Genomic DNA, 23,449 nt, shown 5'->3' on the forward strand with positions numbered 1-23,449 from the left:
CGTCAATACTGTATCAAGCACTTTGGTACATCAGGAACCGTGAGTATTGTTTGTTGAGCTCTGCCCTTCCAAATTCATCAAAATAACTAAGCATGTGACCACAATAGCCAAAATTGCTTCTCTAAATGTGAGACTAAACCTGTATACTATACTCAACAACATAAAATGCTGACCTCAGTAGCAACAGTTTACTCTGTGAATATAGGAGGACCCCATATTTTTTTAATGACGAATTTGGGAAAAGCCCTCGTCTTATAATCGCATGAATAGGATGCCAGAAAACATCACGCAACATAAATAATGGACAGCTTTATCCTGAAGTGCACTAAACATATTCTTAATATAGATTGGGATGTAAATTTTGTTGAATATTAGCTAACAGATATTAGTACTTACTTGAAATTTAGAAATTTTGAAAATGCCATTTTGCCTCACAAGGCAGTCAGTTCCTGAAAATTTTGTATTTGGGCATCCACAGCTGTAGGATTGTATCAAAATGAAAAAGACAGCTTCACATCTATGATAAAAATTTATTTATGAACTAACTAGTTTCATACAAATATTTCAGTGTGTTTATATATCAGGGTGAGCTTTGAGCACTGTTATTCAGTTACTAAATTTAGTAGTTTTCAATGGTGTCTTGTGCTGTTTCTGGCAAAATAATGATTAATAAATTTTCGGATATTTTTGCCCACCATTTTTTTTAGCATTGTTTGTCTGTTGAAATCATTTATTAAATTTAGTACGGTAGTTTCCAGCTGATGTTTCTTTTTGTTTGCAGTGAAATATTACAGTAAAACTTTCATTCACGGTGTTTAATTTCACTGAGTGTTCCAGTGGTCACTTGAAATTTTGGTTTCAGATAAGAAATTGTGTGAACTTTTTGTGGTATAGGTAATAGCTGTGGTTTAGTAGTATTAACAAAAGTAGTTGCTTTCTTGGTAGAGAGTGAAACTCATGATTACTATTGTTAGTTCTTTAAATAGTTCTACTGTTTAACTGAACTTAGGTAACATAGACATTTAGGTTTTTCAGTTCCTGTTAAAATTTCACCATGAGTGAGAAGTGTGGGCTTTGTCATAGGTTTGTGAGTAGTGGGTTACAGTGTGAGATTTTTTCAAAGTATTTTCATTGGGGGGAATGCAGTGGGCATTCTAGAGAGATCCTCTCCTGGAAATGCAGAATTTGTAGCAGGAATAAGTTGACAGAGGAGCAGAAGAGCAAGATCTGCGCCCTTCAGGTGCAATTACAAGATGCAGAGGAGGAACTAGGTAGGTTGAGAAGTGCGATGGGTGCTGGGGAGTGGGAACTGGCAGTTGGTAAGTAGGCAGCTAGGAGGAGGAGATAGTGAGACAGTTGTACTTTGCGTACAACCAATACATTTGACCAACTGTCACAATTGAGTGGATAGGAGTCTCTTGTAGCTGTAGGTGTAGGTGTAGGAAACATGCAGCAGTCCTCAGCAGTTAGGGAGCATAAGGTCAGTTGCAAATTCTAACAGAAAGAAGAAGGTCCTGCTGCTAGGTAGTCTGCATGGCAGAGGTGTGAGCCAGCAGTTGCAGGAAGTGAGGGAGTGAGTACCAGGTTGCCAGTATTGTGAAGCCTAGTGCAGGGTTGGCTCAGATGACTGTTAATAGAAGAGAGTTATGTAGGAATTTTACAAAAGAGGATCAGGTAGTAGTGATTGTGGGTGGAGCAGGGAATAGTCTTGATAGAGATGATGTAGGTGGTGACTCAGTAAAGATAGCTACTCAAACTGAGGCACTAATGCGCACTTTGTGCAACTGTTTCAGTGTCATGATTGGCCTCATCTTAATGCTACTGGTAGGCATGTTAACTTGGGTCTGGAGAAGGCACTGATGACGAAGGACATGGCTCACATAGCAGCGGTGCAAGGTGAGTTTATCAATAGAACTGCTTTCACTAGGCATGACCTGCTCGTCAATAGGTATGGGAAGGGGAGGCAAAGCTTATAGGTGACAGTGTAGTGGGCAGTGGTGGGATCACTCATGGAAAATTCCTGTTGTAGTTGGTGTTAGAGCTGCACCTTGTTTAGACTGAAGTCAGATGACAGGTATCGCTGCTTAAAGGAAGTCCCTCTAACAAAGGAATCACCTTCAGAGGAGGTCCAGCCTCCAAGAAGTGAAGGAGTTAGCATATTTCATCCAAATATAAGAGGTATTAGAGATAAAGTTAGTGAACTGCTCATAGATTATTGGTATACTGGAGCACCATTTTTTAATTTGACAATTCAGAGGCTTCCTTTACCAGGATACAGATTATCTGGCTGTTTTACAAGGAGTTCTTTGCAAAGTGGGGGAGTGGCCATGTATGTAAAAATCAGTATTCCATTTGTGGAGTGGGGGAGTGGCCATGTATGTAAAAAACAGTATTCCATTTGAGTCCATAGACATATCACGGCATTACACTAAACAGGTATTTGGGCGTTGTGCAGGGGCAGTTGAATTTGGCACAATTAAACTTGCAAAGTTTATAGGTCCCGTAACTCTGACTTCAGAGCATTTCTGCTCAAGCTAGAGGGGGTTCTTGGTTCACTTCATAGGAAGTACTAAAAACTAGTTATATGTGGTGACTTCAGTATTAATGTTGTATGTAATTGTGTAAGAAAAAGGATGTTGGAAGATCTCCTAAATTCATATGATCTGATGCAAACTGTGTTTTTTCCAACCAGGTGAACAGTAGCACAGCCACAGACAATATTTTTATTCATTCTTTATTGCTAGATGGGCATTCTGTTAGTAAGAGCATGAATTGCCTTTCAGACCATGATGCATAAATTTTGATACTAAAAGGTTTTTGTACTCAAACAAATGTTATATATAATTACAAACTACGTAGAAAAGCTAATCTAATGGCAATAGAGAGTTTTTTTAAACCTCATTAAGGAACAAGAGTGGCAGGAAGTTTATAGTGCTGATACCATAGATGACAAATATATCGCTTTCCTTACCACATTTCTCATACACTTTGAAAGTTGCTTTCCATTAGAACATTGTAAACAGGGTCCTAGCATAAAAGGCAGAATGGGTGGCTGGTTAGTGGGATAAGGATATCACATAAAACAAAGTAGGAATTATATCAAAATGTTGGAAGTAGTTACAATCAGGCCACATTACAAATACATTTCAAATACATTACAAATAGTATTGTAAGGTGCTTAAAAATGTTATTAGGAAGGCAAAGATTATGTGGTACACAATTAGAATAGCTAAGTCACAGGATAAAATTAAAACCATATGGTCAGTTGCGAAGGAAGTGTCTGGTCAGCAACACAAGGTTGATGATATAAAGTCAGTTCGTAGTAAAAATATTTCTGTTACTGATACGTGAGATAGATGTACAGTATTTAACACTCATTTTCTGAGCATTTCTGGTGAATTAAATAAAAACTTAGTTTCTACAGGGAATCCTATAACTCTCTTGGAAAATGTCTTTTCGAAATAGATGTCTGAAATACTCCACTGTGATACTGACAAGAGGGAGATTGAGTCAATAATTAAATCACTGAAGACTAAGGACTCTCATGGATATGATGGAGTGCTTAGCAGAAAATTAAAATACTGTGCTGCACATGTTAGCCCTCTACATAGGCATATTTGTAATTTTCCCTTTAAGAATGGTCAGTTTCCTGAACGATTAAAGTATTCAATAGTAAAGCCGTTTTATGAAAAGGGAGAAACAGATAATGTAGACGATTTTAGGCCTATTTCTATGCAATCACTGTTTGCTAAAGTTATTGAAAAGGCTGTGTATGTAAGAATCATTGATCTTTTTTTTATTTCACATAATTTGCTGTCAAATATACAGTTCAGTTTTAGAAGTGGTTTAACAACATAAAATGTTATATTCTCTTTTCTCTGTGAGGTACTGGATGGATCAAACAAAAGGTTTCGAATGCTAGGCATCTTTTTTTATTTAACTAAGGCATTTGATTGTGTTGATCACAAAATATTTCTCCAGAAGTTGGACCATTATGGAATACATGGAATACGGGTATAACTCACAATTGGTTCACCTCTTACTTCAACAACAGACAGCAAAAGGTGTTCACAGTGTTGAGAATGGGGTCATTCCATGTCAAGTCACCCAGGCCTTGACACCAACCATGTCAGATTTTGATGAAACTTGGTACAATTACTTCTTTTATCATCCTGAAAGCACTTGTAAAATTTTTTTGCTCTATCTCTTATAGTTTTTTTTAATAAATTTTTAAAGTTTTTAGATTTGGCGTTGTTTCAGCAGTCGGAAATTGTAACTTAACGTGTCCTCACAACTAAAAAAATTTGTATATTAAAGAATACTCAAGATATCAGTATGAAATTTTGGAATAAGTTTGTGTATTATATCTAAATGTAAAAAGAAAATACCATACAGATATATTAAAATCTTCGAAATGAAAAAAAATTTACAAGTTTTTTATTTTTTTTTAGCTAACGGATGTTTAGTTTTACAAAAACTGCAATATCTAGAGTCTCAGACCTGATAGAAAGCTCAAATTTGTTTTAAAATACTCTTAATTGTATAGGCTATTAGATAAAAGAAAAATTATGTTGGCTTTTTAACCTGTTTAATAGTTATCTAATTTTTAAAATAATATTAATTATATTTTAAAAACAAAAAATACCAAGTGACTTAGACACCGAAAATAAGTTTTTGTCTTCTTGGAGTAGCAATGTACACTTGGATTTTGTTTTGTTACTCCTGTGTTTTGAAGTAAAAAATTATTACAGTGTTAAATAGTGCTTGGATAGTATTTTATTAAGTTTATTCGAACTCTCAGTAAGTACTGTTACTTAGTTTACAGAGATTCTTTTCCAATATCTTATAAAAGTAACCAGAACAGTAATCAGACCAAAAGTGAAATCAGTATGTCAGATATTCAAACCTGTAGTGTAGCGTCATTTCAAAAATCTGACTGTTTCCAAACAACCTACACACCTTCAAAAAAGTTACAACCGGTATCAGAATTGAGTGAGGAAGAAAAAGATTTGATCCACTTACGATCTGGAATTAATCTGTGTGAATTTAAGAACATACGTTCACACCACAGCTACTACTTTTTAAATGTTTTTGAAAAGTATCAAACAACATGTGTAGACCCACTAAAAAACACAAAAAGCCCATCAAAAAATCGTTGAGAAGTGTAGGCTTGGATCTTTCTAAACAATTACTGACAAAAAATATTAGCATAAAACCCGGACAAAAGCTTTGCTCAACATGCCGTAACTTTTGTGAGGAAAAATTAAGAGTTGAAGTCAATGAAAGTGAAACAGATGATGAAGTCATGGTTGAATTAGAATCATTGGAATCCAGAAATGAATCCCTCGTACAAACAAACATTGCTCTTGATTATTTAGGTTAACACCGATAAAGATTCATGGCTTGTCAGAACAAAGTAAAGGGTCTTATTTTAAAAGGAAGGTTAGCAGTATTGAAAAGACTGCAAAAAAGGCGGTTTCAAAAGCATTAAAATATGATGCACCAAGTTCTGATGATGACGAAGAAGATAAAAGTGTGGTTGAGAAAGCAAAGGATTTTGATGTAATGATTTCTCTTATGAAAGAGATTTCATCTGTTGGGAGGTCTAGAAAAATCCAGATTCTGACCTTGGCTCCAGATTCTTGGAGTCGAAATAACGTGATGAAAGAATTTAATGTAAGTGAGTACATGGTGCGACAAGCTAGAAAGCTAAAATCTGAAAAGGGTATTTTGGAAACTCCTGGTCCAAAAAAAGGTAAAACTCTTTCTGAAAATACAGTAAGACTTGTAACAGATTTTTATGAAAAGGATGAAAGTTCCAGAGTGCTACCTGGAACGAAAGACAAAGTAAGTGTTGAAGAAAATGTGTACATGCAAAAAAGACTCATTTTGTGTAACTTGAGAGAACTCTATTATTATTTCAAATAGGAGAATCCTGAGGTAGAAGTAGGATTTTCAAAATTTTGTTTCTTGAGACCTAAATGGTGTATCCTTGCTGGCGCTGCAGGCACACACACTGTATGTGTATGCAGTATCCACCAGAATGTTAAACTATTACTGGATGCTGTGAAAATTTAAGAATCTTATAAAGACCTAATTAAGATGCTTGTGTGCAACACAGAAAACCAAAACTGCATGCTACATCATTGCAACAGCTGTCCTGCAAATACTGCACTAACAGAGTGCTTAACTGAAAAACTAAGTGAATATTATGATTTAGAAGAAGAAATTGTAATCAGTCAGTGGGTTAACACAGACAGGGCAGAAATGATCAAACAGTCTATCAGTGTTGAAGACTACATTTCTTTATTGGTTAGGTCATTGGAAAAGCTCACCCCGAACTTGTTTATAGCAAAATCCCAATCAGCAGCCTTTAAAAGATTGAAAGAAGACCCACCACCCAAAACAGCAATTATTGTGATGGATTTCAGTGAAAATTATTCCTTTGTTATACAAAATGAGATCCAAAGTTACCACTGGAATAGAGGTGGTTGTACTCCACACCAAGTTGGAGTTTTTCTAAGAAATGAGGAAAACAATGTTTTTGTTTCCAACCACTGTTTTATTAGTGATGACGAAGAACATGACACTGGTTTTGTTAACTTTGTGCAAAAAGAAATTACAAAGTCGCTGTCATTACATCATACTGACATTGACTCAGTTCACTACTTTACAGATGGTTGTGATGGGCAGTACAAAAATAGAAACAGTTTTAAAAATTTGACTGAACACTTGAGAGACTAATTTGAAGGCCCAACACTCTTTTTTTGCAACAAGTCATGGGAAGTCAATTTGGATGGCCTAGGAGGAACTATTAAAAGAATTTTAAGGAAAGCCAGTCTACAGCTTTCAGACAAAGAACAAATAATGACAGCAATCGATGTGTATAAGTTTTGTGAAAAAAATATTGAGAACATTCATTTTCACTTTATTGACAAAAAAGAAGCTGATTTGCTACAGTTAAAACTAGAAAAACGTTTTTCAGCAACCCGAACCATTCCTGGAACAAGAAGTTTTCATAACTTCAAACCACTTCCAACAAACAACCTTGAAATTAGAAGGACTACAGATAGTGTAAAACCCTCCTTAGTCTTTTCTTTCCATTCTTCTTCTGATTGGGTTCGTGTTGAACCATCCATAAATAGCTATGTGGCTGCAAATTATGATGGTAACTGGTACTTTGGACTGGTAAAAACAATATTCAATGATGAAGAAGATGCAGAAATTCTATTTCTACATCCTTCAGGACCTGCTGCATCATTTTATTGGCCTGAAAGAGAAGATTCCTGCATAGTGCCTTTTGAGCACATAGTCTGTGTAGTAGACGCACCTCAATCAAGCGGCACTGGGAGAATGTATTACTTCAAAAAAGACTGTATCAAAAGAACTGAAAGCTCTTGGATGAAGTGGAAAAACAGTTCGAATCAGCATTAATGTTTATTAAAAAGACAAAATTACTCAAAAAATTCAATGTTTCAAGCAATCAGTTGGGTTATACATAAGTGTCGTAAGTATCTTTGTACATAATTCTAATGTAATCTACTATAATTAATAAACATGTTAAAAAGCCATCATTATTTTTATTTTATCAAATAGCCTATATGTTTAAGAGTAAATTAAAACAAATTTGAGCATTCTATCAGGTCTGAGACTCTAGATATTGCAATTCTTATAAAACAAAACATCTGTAAAAAAAAAAAAAAAAAAAAAAAAATACATATATATTTTTTTTCATAGAAAATATTAATATATTTTAATAGCATCATTTTTATCTTCAAATATGTATAATAAATAAACTTGCTGCAAAAATTCATGATGTTATCTAAAAGAGTTTTTAAGATAAGCAAATTTAAAGTTTTGAATACAAATTAAATTGACCATTTCCGAAGGTTCAGAAAACGCAAAACATAAAAACTTTAAAAATTTATAAAAAAAACTGTAAGAGATACAGCAAAAAAAATTGCAGGTGTTGTCAGGATGGTATTAGAACCATTTGAGCCAAATTTCATGAAAATCTCAGGAGGTGGGTGTAAAATTTATTTTTTATTGGGTGATTTGATATGGAATGACCCAATGGCTATGATGTCGGGTCTGAGTGGGGCATGATCAAATGGTGGGTGGGGGAGGGGGCGGTGGGGGGGGGGGGGGGGAAGGATCAGTGCTTGGGCCACTCCTATTCCTCATTTGTATAAATGATATTCTCTCTAGTATTACAGGAGATTCTAAAATATTTCTGTTTGCTGATGACACTAGCTTGGTAGTGCAGTATGTTGTGTGCAACATTGGCATTGTTTCAAATAGTGCAGTTCATAATTTCATCGCTTGTAGGAAATAAATTAATGCTAAATCATAGTAAGACTCAGCTATTGCAGTTTTTAACACACAATGCGACAAAACCTGACATTTTAATTTCACAGAATGGGTATATGATTCGTGAAACTAAACAGTTCAAATTTCTAGGTGTTCAGATAGATAGCAAACTGCTGCAGAAAGTCTACATTCAGGATCCGGTTCAAAGACTTAATGCTGCCATTTTTACTATTCGAACGGTTTCTGAAGCAAGTGATCGTTTGACATGAAAAGTAGTCTACTTTGCTTATTTTCATTTCTTTATGTCATATGGTATTATATTTTGGGTTAACTTCTCCCATTATAAAAGGATATTTTTGGCTCAGAAACGGGCAGTCCGGGCAGTAAATGGTATAAGTTCGCGAACCTCTTGTCGACCCCTGTTCACATTGGCCTCTCAATATACTGTATATGTTCTTTACTGTCATTTCTTGTTAATAGTATTAGCTTATTCTCAAGAATTAGAAGCTTTCACTCAGTTAATACTAGGCAGAAATCAAATCTGAATATGGATCGCACTTCCTTGACTCTTGTGCAGAAAGGTGTATGGTATATAGCTGCATCCATTTTCAATAAGCTACCACAAGAATTCGAAGATCTTAGCAGTAATCCACGCGCTTTCAAATCAGAGCTGAAAAGTTTCCTCATGGGTCACTCCTTCTATTCTGTCAAGGAGTTCTTGAAAAATTAAGCTGATCTCTGTGTTATATTGTTGATTGCATTTACATAAGCTTATGGCTTGTCTCTTTTTGGGTTCATAACATTTTATTTTATCTGTTATTACTTTTATGTTGTAATTTAACGTACCAACACTTTCCACGATCTTGGAGATTTGTCCTCAATTTGGTCCTATTGAACTAGATGTGTAAATAAATAAATAAAGTCAGGCGATTGTACCTTAGGTTCATCTACCTTTCACTTGTAAAATCACTTGTAAAGGTGCTACCCAACTTTCTCTACCACATTTTATGATTCTGTTCCTGCTTTGCCTCGTGTTGTGTACGTTCTTAAGTACATGCACTTATTTTTCTTACCCCTACAGGCCCCTGTTCAACTCAGTTGCTTTCTTGGTGGTCGTTGCATGCCTCATGTCAGCACAATCTCTATTTTGTAAGCAGCATTCTATCTAGTTTGACCTTCATTATCTGTCATACATGCAGGCTCTGATTTTGAGTTTATTCTCCCTCACCAGGTTAACGTAGGTTTTCATCACTTACACATATCATTTGTTTCATATTTTTACATCCATCTGGTTCACCACTTTTTTCTTAATTTATGAGAATGATGTTCCCTGCATTTTGTCGTATTTAACGTGACTACCAACCTCTTGATTGCTGAACATTTTTATTACAATTGGACAGAGAATGTTGGGTGATCTATTGGTTATTGCTTGAAGTATGTTATGATATAAATGCGATTACATAATTTTCCCACGTAGTTTCATGTAACGTTCAACTATTAGGGCTACAACTTTGCTTCTGCCATTTTGCAATAGATGACAGTAGCGGCTAGTGGGGTTCAGGTGGTTGGTCATAGGTGTAATACAAAAAGCTTAGGCATCTGTAAACATAATGCCATAAAAATATTAGTCGATTTGTAATTGCATCATAAGGTCATTCTCGATTAAGTACGTCAACTTACGTACCCATTTCTCGCCATTTGCAGGAAGTTATAATTTTCTTCTGTAACATGAAATCTACAACTGTGGCTCTTAAAATGCTGGGGAAGATCAATGGTGGGCGAACTGTTAGTGGAAGAACGTGCATAGAATGTTTTCAATGCATTAAGAACAGTGATTTTGATGTTGAAGACCAGCATGATGGTGGAAGACAGAATGTTTTCGTAGCTACTGAAACAGACGAAGATAGTCACCAGACATCTTTATCGAAAGCAATTGATGCATTTGAGCCCAGCACTGAAACACAAATGGCCACAATACAGCGATAGACACATAAAGGTAATTTTGCTTGACCCCATGTCGCAAAACTCGTCAAAATATACATGGAAACATTGAAATGAGAAGTGCTATCCCTCCCGCTGTATTCTCCATATGTTTCTCTCTCTGACTACCACCATTCTCAATCAGTGGTATACAGTATGGCTGACCAGGACTTCCAATCATATGAACAAGTGCAAAATTTTATCGATTCATGGATCCCCACAAAAGACACCCAGTTCCTCCGCCACGGGATTTGTATGCTATCTGAAAGAAGGCAAATGTGGTGGCCAGCGATGGGCAATACTATGTATCATAATTTTTTTGTAAGTTTTTCACAATAAAGCCCTGAACTCCGAGAAAAAACAGCAAAAGCATAGTTGTAGATCAAGTATATTTTAGTCAAAGCGAGGTCTTTTATATATTTTGCTCTTTTTTAAATGCAGATGTTTCCCTGAAGATTGCCTCTAATGCTGTGATACTAACTGGTTCATAAATGAATACAGTGGAACATTGATTTTACGTCCTCCAATTTTACACTTTTCGTGATTCTACACTCTAAATTCATAGCCTCTGTGAAAAACCCATAAGATCAATGCTAAAAAATCCCCAATTTTACATTTCTTCCTAGTAAGATTTACCTTGGTTCTAAGTTCTTTCTCAACATCTTGCTTAACTTAATCCCGTTTTCTTCCCATTGACACTTGATGTGACTGAACGAGCTATACATGGCACAAAAGACAGATGGTTGACACTACAGGTGGTGGCAGAGTTAATGGGATATTTTAGGCCATCACGGAGAGGGGAGACGTGAGAGAAAATGCTGACGTAATCCTGATTAGTGCTGCCAACACAATTTGCCACATTTAGCTTCACTGCGCAGTTATGATACAACTACTGCTAGGTTGTAGTGGTAACAAAAAAATAAGACAGTCAAAACAAAGCATTCTGGACTGAGCCAACATGTGATAAAGGAGACCAGCCATCACCTTTTTTTGTGCCACTTACAACTCAGTCTCATCTTTTTACATGTATTTCCGATGTACTCTATTCAGCAACAATAACAACTGTCAACCTTTTAAATTCAAACACTGAGTCTTGAAGAATACACACGTAAAATGAGCTCACCTACTGGATGTGTGGAGACATGAGGTGGCCCTTCAATGACGGGAATGCAGATAGGAATGAAAACATTTTTTGAAGTGCTGAAAATATACTTTTCACGCAGATGATGTGCTACGACAGAGAGATCACAGGGAAACAGAAGAAGGGTTTTGTGAAAACGTAATTTAAAGACTTCTGCATTCAAATCTGATACAATACAATTGTAACAAATACATACACTACACTCATAAACGGGGTGTTCAAAAAGTCTCTCCGCAGTGCCGTATGATTGTTCGCCTCCCTGGGTTACTTCCCTTCAAAAGGACTCTCCCATCATTCCACCGTTTCGTTTATCTCAGTAGTATCGTTGGTGTGTGCCGTTACATGTTGACGTGAACGTTTAAATTTAGTTCTTTGTTCATTTGTTTCGTTTTTGTCACTGTCAAAAAGCTAACCATTGAAGAATGTGTGTTTTTAGTCAAATAAGTGTCCCAAGCTGGCAGTAAATACACAGTTTCAGGTTGTCAATCATTTAATTCAGTTTTCCCAGAGACAACACTGCCAGATCACGATACTGTGCAAGATTAGATTAACAAATTTCAAAGTACAGGTTCAGTGACAGATGCACCGAGGAGTGGTCATCCTAGGGTTTTATCTGAGGATAAACTATCTATATTTCCAATAAAATGTCCATGAGTCCAAACAAGTCAGTAAGAAAACTCGCCCAGGAAATTTATGTTAGTGTCAGAAAGGCCCACACAACTGTAAGGAAAAAATTAGAACTTTTCCCACACAAAGTGACAGTCTTGCAAGAACTGAACAATACTGATCATGGCAAGAGACTGCATTATTGTCAATGGTTAAAAAATTTCGTTCAACAAAATGGAAGGGATATTCTTAATGAAACGTTTTTCACTGATGAGACGAGGTTTCATTTACCTGGATCATGAAATCACAAAATTCTCATATGTGGAGTACTGTAAATCCATTGCGTATTCATAAGGAACCACTTCATTCTGTGAAAATAGGAGTTTGGATTGCAATTTCTAGACATCGGATTGTGGGTCCCACATTTTTCAACGAAAAGTGATAAACGCACAATGATATTGCAGTGATATTCTGTACCCATTCAAAGGAGAACTTGTGTTAAGTGAAATATTGAATGATTATTTTCAATAAGATGGTGCGTTTCAATGTCACTGCATGCTGATGTTTTTGGTGATCGCATAATTTCACAGGGACTTTGGCCTCCATGATCGCCTGACCTAACAACACCTGACTTTTTCTTCTGGGGTGCAGCGAAAGCAACTGTCTATACAAACCATTCAGAATCGATCGATGAATTGAAAACTGCAATATCCACTTCCACTGCTTCTGTTACAGAAGAAATGTTACACCTTGCGTTTGGAAACATGATTAGATGAATTGAATTGTGTATTCAACAACAGGGAGGACACTTTCAACATTTAATGTGAAAATTTGTAAGTAAAAATGAATATTCAATAAATTAATAACTTATATTTCACTGAGTTTCATTTTGGTATATTCACTGCGGCAAACGGCATGCACGGCTAACAATCATGTGGCACTGCTGAGAGACTTTTTAAATACCCCGTACATTTTGCAACACACACATAACACATTGTACATCATAAAGATTGGCAGTAGTGATAGAGGGCATGATGTAAAGGTGTAGCACCTGAGCTTTCTTTCAAATTCACATTCCACACAGCATACAGAAATTCACCAAGCCGACTTCTAATAAGCTTGTAACGTCAATTGGGGGAGTAAACTCATTTTTTCAAGTCTCTGTTTCTCTCATCAAGCCTAAAATAACACTTTAACAGCAGTGACCGTATGAAGTGCGGCTCTTCAGAAAAGCATTTAACAATAACAGAAATGGTAACAAGGTTTTTCATTAAGCAGATATCTGCATTTATGCTTACGGTTTAAACACTTAGTTGCTGCGATGTTTTTGGTTTAATTCAACATATTCATCAATGTTTGCTTTCTTCTGGATGAACACAAAAGATGATCTCACGAAAACAAATGTTTAGAATGTATAATTTTTGGTCATAGCATTTCAGAAAATAGCTTAATTACCTTGTACCCAGATACCAATTTCAATTTTTTTATGAGTTTTTACTTGGTATTACACATCTGTGATTTTTTAATAACTGATGAAATTCATTACCACAAATTATTGTATAAGCATTGTGTTGTACATTTAATTTCCTTCGCTTAGACAGATTTTATGGAGATGATTCCAATTTTTAATCATATATGCCAATTACATGTGTTTTTGCCCATATTTTGGGGTTTCTATTTTGACTCTGCACTTTCCTCAATTGGGTTCATTAAGTCAGGACTGCACAAAAATGTAAAATTGGGGTAGCTGAAGCAGTCTTCTTTCATCATGATCAATAATTTTATATCCACTGAGAGGGAAATTCTAAACATGCCCTTTTGTTCTTAGATGTAGCACTTACACTGCTGCCAGAAATCATTTGGTTTATTCATCTACAACTTGTCACACCTGTTCCTTTCCTGTGGTCTGATTTTCCAGTACTGGTTCTGTTTACTCTTTACTTGTGAATTTTGTCTTGTGTTTTGGAATCAATTTCTTTGACATGCTTGTAACTCCAAAGTTGGAGCATTTTTCACATTTTCCATGCAAATAGTGCCATTCTACCCTGTCACGTGTATCATTATGTAGTCATTAGTTGTCCTTAGACTTTTTTCTCTTCTGTTTCAGTTATACTTGTCAAATCTCGAATTTATGTCAGTGTATGTTCTCCACTCTCAATTCAAATGAGTCATCTTGTGCCATGACTTTGCAAGCAGTTTCTAGGGGGCCTGAAATTTCACTGGACATCCCCACTTGTACCACTCACAGCACTTCCCATATTAAGGCAGACTCCAACATTTGCTCCTTGAAAGAGTGATCAAAATAGTGCTTCTTCCCATTACATCCTCAGCTCCCAGTAGCTTCAGTCCTATCCAAAGGCCCCACTTTCACTAATCAAAGACATGCTCTCCCTCTCCTGATTCCTGCAATGGAAACACTTCTTTGGCACCAATCCCTCCAACCAAAGCCATACTAATCACAACACTGAACCATGCCTCTCCCAGTTCACTCTGTGATCCTCTGCCCCTCCCTACTCCCATCTAACTACCCCCTGGTCACCTTTCAGGAAATTCTTACCTCCAACTTGCCCTCACCATCCCAGGTCCCTTCCTAAGAACACCAATCTTTCAGCAGGAAAATGGATAGCCGTTCACAGCATCAAATTAGATCCTCAGCTAATCATCCTATCTGCAGACAATGGTTCCATCACTGTCATTATGAATCGCGGTATTACATGGCAAAAGACCTCTGAAAACTGTCTGACTGCCCCACCTATAAACTCTGCCAGAGTGATCCCATTTCAGAAGTCCAACATAACCTCCAGCTCCTGCTTAAAGCCTTAGCCCCTTCAGAAAGCCTCTCCCCTGAATCCATTTCCCTCCTCACCTCTATGAATCCCTGCACACCCACCATCTCCATGCTCCTAAAACTCCACAAATCCAACAATCCTGGACATCCTACATAGCTGGTTATTGTGCTGCCACTGAAAGAATTTCAGCCCAAATTATCTTAAATCTAGCCTCCCACTTCGAAGATAACAACCGCTTCCTTCGCTGACTCTTCAGCATCGCCACCCCTTTATCTCCTGACTCTATACTCATCACTGTTGACGCCACTTCCCTATAAAACAACATTCCTCATGCCCATGGTCTTCCTGCTATAGAACACTACCTCTCCCAACATACTACATGCTCCAAACACACTGCCTCATTTCTCATACATCTAACAAACTTTATCCTAACAAATCTGTGGCACAGTCATGGGCACTCGCATGGTACCCTCCAATGCAAACTTGTTTATAGGGCACCCAAAGGAAACCTTTCTAGACCCCCACCTTCCCCTGAACCCCTTGTCTGGTTAAGGTTCACTGACGATACATTCATGATCTAGACTCAGGGCCAAGACATCCTGTCCTCATTCAGAGCCTTAACATCTTCTCTCTGATCCACTTCACCTGGTCCTCCTCAACCCCGCATTCCATCATCCTGGAAAGTGACCTCCTGTCCATGGGACCATCCACACCACTGCCCCCATGAACCAAAAAACCACTACTTTTTGACAGTTGACATCCTTTCCACGATAAAAAAAAAATCCCTCCCATACAGCCTGGCCACCCTGGGATGGCATATCTTCAGTGACAAGAAGTCCCTTGTCATGTATACTGAAGGACTCACCAAAGCCTCCACAGTCAAGAACTATTCCACAGATCTAGTCTGCAAACAAATTTCCCTTGCCACATGGCCACGCAGCCCCAAAACTAGCTACAAAGGAGCACCTGCTTTGTCACCCAATACCAGCTTAGATAGGAACAACTGAACCACATCCTTTGTCAGGACTTTGATTATCTATCATCATGCCATGAAATGAAATGAAAGGCATCCTACCCAAGATGCTTCCCACCCCTCCTAAAGTGGTGTTCTGTTGCCCATCCAAACTCCACAGTAGCCTAGTCCATACCTATGCTACTCCTAATCCCAACCCAGGGATCATATCCCTATGGAAGACCCAAGTGCAAGACCTGCCCAATCCACCCACCCATCACCTCATATTCCAGGTCTGTCACAGACTTATCCTAACTCATCAGAGGCCAGGCCGCCTGTGAAAGCAGCAGTGTCATATAGCAGCTCATCTGAAATCACTGTACAGCTTTTTATATTGGTATGACTATCAACCAGATATCCACCATGATATGGCAAAGAGCAAAGTGGACCACCCTGTGGCACAATATGCAACTGAGCTTAACAGTCTTGATTTTGATTGCCATTTCACAACTCAGGCCATTTGGATCCATGCCTCTACCACCAGCTTTTCTGAATTACACAGACAGAAGTTATGCACCAGCCATGCATTTGGAACGATCAGCTGATAATTCAATCAAGTGTTTTGGAGAAGCAGGTGAACTTCACGAGCGATGTGTGGTGGACCTCCATTTTGCATGAAAACTGTCGAGTTCAATGCGTTTCTCTCCTGTGGGGCGCGTATGACATGCTGGCGAAGTATATCGCAGTAACGCTGGCTACTCACACTGCATGTCTTTGGTCCCTGAGCACCAACCTGTTCAAAAAAGAAGGGCCAATGATGACCGTAGCCATGAAGCTACAACATACAGTGACACATTCACCCTACAGAAGAACTTCATGCACAGTGACTGGAGGTGAAGATCCCCCACTCAGCAATTCTGTGTGTTCACCTCAACTGTCAGAGGAAAACGAGCTTAGTCTGTCGATAGGATGGTCCAGGTCCAGCCCTCATCAACTTCAATCCTTGTGAGAAAGTGGAGAGTGAAGTCAACATGTCGTCATGCGTCCTGTGGTGCAAGCTGCTGTACAATATGGATCTTGTATGGATACCATTTGAGATTGGTTTGAAGCACCTTCCATACAGAGGACCATGGGATGTTCAGCTGTCACGACACAGCACGAGCACTGCCTGATGATCGGGAATTGCGCGCAGCATTGTCTGCCATAGCAACAGCAATTCCATCAACCACCTGTAGTGCAACTGGTCACTGGTCTCTTCCTGGAGTGACGTCCAGTTCTCCAGTTGTTTCAAACTCCTTCGTCACACTACACACAGCAGGCAGAGAAAGAGGACCCTTCTGTAATAGTTTCAGCCAGTGATATTCTCGAAGTGGAGCTGCAGCATTACTGTTGTTTTGGTAACAGAGCTTCACCAATAATGCCCTGCTCCTTTTGTCCAAGCTCATGTTGATATGTCAACAAGTGCACTGCAACTGGTCAAGTGTTTGAAACCATGAGTCTCAATGACTGATCAAGGCACCTGGTGGCCACAATTGTAACTGGACAGTGGCACTGTGACACATGGAAATCATGCACACCATACTGTGGACATTAAAGCTACCAAGTTTGGTACTCATAGGGTAATCAGTTTCCATGTTATAATGTGTTAAATAGAGAAAGTTTAATTATAACCACCCAATATTACTGGTATTGGATGGCATCCCCACAATGTATCAACATGCAACCCTGCTCCTCAATAAGCTAATAATATTCCCCAAATCATTAGAGTAATTCAGCATGGCAGCAATGATATCTACCATCAGTGTTCCCCACATGAAAGGAAATTTCCTTTACAATGAGGCACCAGTTGCTAACTCTAATCCTCATTGTCCTGCTCTCAATGGGTGTTAACCATCTCCACACAGTCACTCTCAAGGCAGGCAGGACCAGGATCTGCCAAAGGTGTTCATGCAAGTGGACTGGGTGAACTCACTACTTTTGGCTATGTAGCTTTATGTTGATGAACATCCTACAATAAAAATTCAATATGTTATGAAAGTTGCAAGTAGGAGATAGGTGAAAGTAGAACTGCAACTATGAGGCTGGGTCAAGAGTCATGCCTGAATAATTCAGCTGGTAAAATTCTCAAATTCAGTATATCAGCAGGATGACGTCTACAACCACTGTGTTATCACTAAAGTGTCAGCAAAATAAGTGGCATCAAGGGAACTCCTCAAACCCTAATAACAGACAGCAACCGGCAATTCTTACCTAAGATTTGTGCATCTTAAAGAAAGTTAAAAAAATCTGACAGTTCACCTACTTTCTGTGTTGTGTCAACCAGGGTAATAAACAGTGTCTTCACATGCATACACAGTATTTTAAGCAGGCAGTAGGCCTTTCTTGCACTAACAGAACAAACCTGATTTGTGAAGCAATCTTGATAGTGATTTGTAGCAATTTCTCAATTTTCATGACTAAGCTCCATTTCTAAATATTATATCTGTATGTAATGAAAGAGAGATTTATATGATTCATCTCACGAGAAAAATACATACCAGATCCCTTCGCTTGCCAGTACTGTCATCAGGAGAACGGCCATCACTAGGTGAGCTGACACTGCCATCAGGAGCAATTCTTTCTATATCTTCTGTCACCTCACTTGCAAGTTCCAGACCAGGCTGCCACAGTTCACAAATACTTCCAGCACGAAACATAGTGTCTAATCCTTCCGTCTGCTGTCCTTCGAGAAGATACCTTACACAAAAAAAAGGCAGCAAATTATTAGTATTATTTTAATTCCACTGTGATGCCTTCCATGAGTACCTGGAGAAATTTTGGTTGATTTTAATGATTTAAATAACATACATAAATAGTATTATGCTTTAAATAACATACAGAAATGCTACAATGCAGCAAATAACTGCATCACACATGGCATACTTCAACCTTAGATTAGATTTACTTTCATTCCAATTGATCCGTAGTGAGGAGGTCCTCCAGGATGTACATGTCAGAAAAACAACAATACATGACAAATATTTACAACTAAAACAAATAAGCTAATGTACCGTTCCACAGGTCGCTAGTGGAATGATCGTCATTTTTTAATGAACACTATATGAAAGAATCATTTTACAAATACTAATGCACTGAATTTAAAATAAAAAAGTATTTTATTTACTTATAAGGTAATAAACGTGTAATACAACTACTATAATACTTATTTACAATGAACACATTACTGCACTGAAATGGTGCAGAAGTTAGATTGTACACACACACACACACACACACACACACACACACACACACACACACACACACACACACAATGAACGCATTACTGCACTGAAATTGTGCAGAAGTTATATTGATGTACACACACAAATCAGTTGGTTTTACTGAGAAATTCATCAATGGAATACAAATGTGTGTTCCTGAATAATGCACACATTTTTGTACAAGATCAAGTGACTTTAAATCCTTGTGAAGATTATTCTTATTTCTAGTGTTGATTTCATGAATTGAGCAGTTGGTTTGAAAAAGTGATATATTTTTAATGACAAATTTCATTAAGGAATAAATATCGTGGGAAGCAGTAGTTAGTATCCCTAGTTCCCTAAACAGGCTTCTGCAGGATGTTCTTGAGTTCACACCACATATAACTCTTACTGCACATTTTTGTGCCCGGAAAACTTTAGTTTGGCTTGATGAATTACTCCAAAAAATAATCCCATAAGACATTATGGAATGAAAGTAAGCATAGTATGCCAGCTTTTCCATTTTTATATCCCCTATGTCTGACACAATTCGCATTGCAAATAGAGATTTGTTAAGACGCTTCAGCAGTTCTGTGGTGTGCTCCTCCCAGTTGAATTTATTATCAAGCTTTAATCCCAAGAATTTAACACTGTCCACTTCTTCTATCTGCTCGTCATCGTATGTTAGGCATATACTCGTGGGACACCCCTTACAAGTTCCGAACTGCATGTAGTGTGTTTTTTCAAAGTTTAATGACAAAGAACACTGTTCTACAAAAAAAAACCTTTTTTTCTATTTCTGATAAAAAATATTGTGATCCTAGTTGTATTTTGAGTGCTGAATTGAAAACTGTTTTTGGTTTTTTTCTGTCAGGGATAGTTTATGAGTAATCGCAATTTTATTTCTCTTTTCAGTTCCTGATATAGTGCAGCAAACGTGAGGTGAAATTCGACAAACAAATGCACATCTTTATGATGTTATAAGTTCATCACATTAATGGAGGGTGGGATCTAACATATAACACAGTAACCTTTGTGTATACACATTAAAGCATTTATTTGACATGAGAAATTACAGAAAATTGACAAACAATGAGCCACTGCATTGTAATGCACATCGCTTTTTTCTCTTGTATTGTGAATCTTTCTTCTCTCGAATGATATTCCAGCAATAATCTGCTAACATAGAAGGTACCCACTTCCCTTCATAGCGCCTTTCTATGGTAGAAATGTCTTTATGGAATCTTTCCCCATGTTCATCCGATACGTCACTACAACTCTCTGTGAAGTAGTCCAGATGAGAGTCCATCATATGTACCTTCCAAGACATATTGCACCCCAAATCCTGATATGCTTTGATCATATCCTTCACCATTGCTTTGTAGTTAGTAGCTCTTCTTCTTCCAAGGAAGTTTTCCGACACCATCTTGAAACAGTCCCATACGGTGTTTTCTTTATCAGTTAAACATGCTTCAAAATTTGCATCTTTCTGCAGCTCCCTGATTTGTGGGCCCACACATACATCTTCCTTTATTTTTGCAGCTGAAAGATGGGGGAATTTGGTAGCTAGATATGCAAACCCACAGCCTGTTGGATCCATGGCCTTCACGAACTGTTTCATCAGGCGAAGTTTGATGTGAAGTGGTGGAAGTAGTATATATTCAGGAGCTACCAGACTTTCACGTTGTACATTCTTTTCGCCAACTTTCCATCTTCGCCTAGGCCATTTCGTTTCCACGTAGTCAGAATTTCGGTCTCGACTATCTCACTCGCAAAGAAAACAGGCATACTTTGTGTAGCCTTATTACATTCCCAGTACCATAGCAATTACCTCGAAATCTGCACATATTTTCCATTTGTATTCATTGTATTTTAATGAATTTAGCTCCTTTGTACGAATTCGTAATTATCTTTTGTCAAACTAGCGTAAGCTATTAGAACAGAGGGTATTTTATTTCCATTGTGGAGCAAAACACCCTTCAGACTTGTTTTTGGTGCATCTATGTAAAGTCTCCACTCCTGTGAAATATAAGTGAAGTTCAGCACTTTCATCAGGCCAGCAACGTCTTTGCAAAATGTCAGTGCTTCGTCAGTTGAAAAATAAGAAATAAAGGCATGTTCTCTGTGCCTGAACACACTGATTTTGGTACTTTGGTGCAGTAGATTATACTCTTGTAATCTTGAACCAAGCAGCTGCGCCTTTTGTTTACTTAGTCCTAGATCACGTACTAAATCATTTAAATCTGCCTGTGTTAACAAATGTGGCGATGACTCACTTGTGCAGTGATATAAAGAATCATCATCTGTGATTTCTTCAGTACTACTTATTTCACTGTCACTCGGAATTTGACCTCGGGCTCTTGAAGGTACTGGAAGGTTGTCGGAATGCTGCACTGGCATTCTCGCTGAAGGCAGATCTGGGTAAACAATGTGCCTCTTCGACTTTTTGTTTGTAAAACCCTGAATTTTTGTTAGACAGAAATAACAATCAGTAACATGGTCCTTAGGCTCCCTCCACACAATTGGGAACAGCAAACAACGCCACATTCTCTTTACCTTTCCACCACTGAATTAGTTTGCAGTAACATGTAGCACAACAGAAATGTGGTGCCCATTCTTTATCTTGGTCTCCTACCTCTACTCCAAAGTAATGTTTGTATGCTTTCTTTATGATTGAAGAAATTTTCTTCCTATTTATGGCAAAAGAGAACTTCCCACAGATGTAGCAGAAGTAGTCCGGCTTATATCAACATACACGACGACGTGGCATTTGTGCAAATTTAAAAATACCACTCTGGTAATACACCTGTATTAAATTAATAGTAGGGAACTAGAGGAACGCTGATGTGTAAAAACAAGCAGTCGTTTTACCTTCAGCACCAGGCTCAATCAGTTTACACACAGGAACTAAAAGATTCAACAGTGCTTGGAAATATGACACACAGTTACTTGTCAGCCAAAACACCCACTCGTTAAGACTGACACAAATTGCGGCTAACACCACTGTTGTAAACTCGATGCACCTGCCCCTAGGAGGTGTGAAGCATTACTGCCGAGGCAGTGACCGGCTGTCGTTGTTCGAGTTAATGAGATGTTTCAGGTGGTCTTAATGACATAGGTGTGGCGGGGGATAACCTAATGATGTCTGATTCTTCCCACCTGCTGTTGCACAAGAAATTATCACGTTCTATCACTATTGGATACGGCAACATACCCGTATTTCTCTACAACGTCTCTGTGTATGCCTTAAATTGTGAATATACATATATATACATGTTACATAAAAAGTATCCCTGACAACGATATTTTGTTTACATATTTGAATTTCCCATGGTAAAATGGTCTAGAAGCACAAACTTTAATATCAGAAATAGAACCCATGTTGAACAGTGTTGGCTAGGAACCAGTGATTAATGTCCACAAATATTTTATTAGCTGCTCATTCTAAGACTACTCTTGATTTGCTATTTATTGCAATGTTTGTATCATCAGCAAACAAAACAAACTTGGCTTCTGGTAATGTTACTGATGAAAGGTCATTGATATACACAAGAAAAAAATTGTTGTTGTTGTTGTTGTGGTCTTCAGTCCTGAGACTGGTTTGATGCAGCTCTCCATGCTACTCTATCCTATGCAAGCTTCTTCATCTCCCAGTACCCACCGAATCCCACATCCTTCTGAATCTGCTTAGTGTATTCATCTCTTGGCCTCCCTCTACAATTTTTACTCTCCACACTGCCTTCCAGTACTAAATTGGTGATCCTTTGATGCCTCAGAACTTGTCCTACCAACCAATCCCTTCTTCTAGTCAAGTTGTGCCACAAACTCCTCTTCTCCCCAATTCTATTCAATACCTCCTCATTAGTTATGTGATCTACTCATCTAATCTTCAGCATTCTTCTGTAGCACCAAATTTCGAAAGCTTCTATTCTCTTCTTGTCTAAACTATTTATCGTCCATGTTTCAGTTCCATACATGGCTACACTCCATACAAATACTTTCAGAAACGACTTCCTGACACTTAAATCAATACTCGATGTTAACAAATTTCTCTTCTTCAGAAACGATTTCCTTGCCATTGCCAGTCTACATTTCATATTCTCTCTACTTCGACCATCATCAGTTATTTTGCTCCCCAAATAGCAAAGCTCCTTTACTACTTTAAGTGTCTCATTTCCTAATCTAATTTCCTCAGCATCACCCGACTTAATTCAACTACATTCCATTATCCTGGTTTTGCTTTTCTTGATGTTCATCTTATACCCTCCTTTCAAGACACTGTCCATTCCGTTCAACTGCTCTTCCAAGTCCCTTGCTGCCTCTGATAGAATTACAATGTCATTGGCGAACCTCAAAATTTTTATTTCTTCTCCATGGATTTTAATACCTACTCCAAACTTTTCTTTTGTTTCCTTTACTGCTTGCTCAA

General features: G+C 37.9%; 1 protein-coding gene across 3 annotated transcripts in view; it reads right to left on the bottom strand.

Annotated features, from left to right (window-relative positions):
- The window catches only part of LOC126198474 (UHRF1-binding protein 1-like), a 458,855-nt gene that overhangs the window by 175,054 nt on the left and 260,352 nt on the right, over positions 1-23,449 (bottom strand). For all 3 annotated transcript variants that reach the window (XM_049934830.1, XM_049934829.1, XM_049934832.1), the window contains exon 14: positions 18,316-18,514. In XM_049934830.1, the coding sequence (XP_049790787.1) occupies positions 18,316-18,514 (199 nt within the window). The remainder of the gene's footprint in view (positions 1-18,315; positions 18,515-23,449) is intronic.

Source organism: Schistocerca nitens, chromosome 8 (assembly GCF_023898315.1).
Source record: "Schistocerca nitens isolate TAMUIC-IGC-003100 chromosome 8, iqSchNite1.1, whole genome shotgun sequence".
Lineage (NCBI taxonomy): Eukaryota > Metazoa > Arthropoda > Insecta > Orthoptera > Acrididae > Schistocerca > Schistocerca nitens.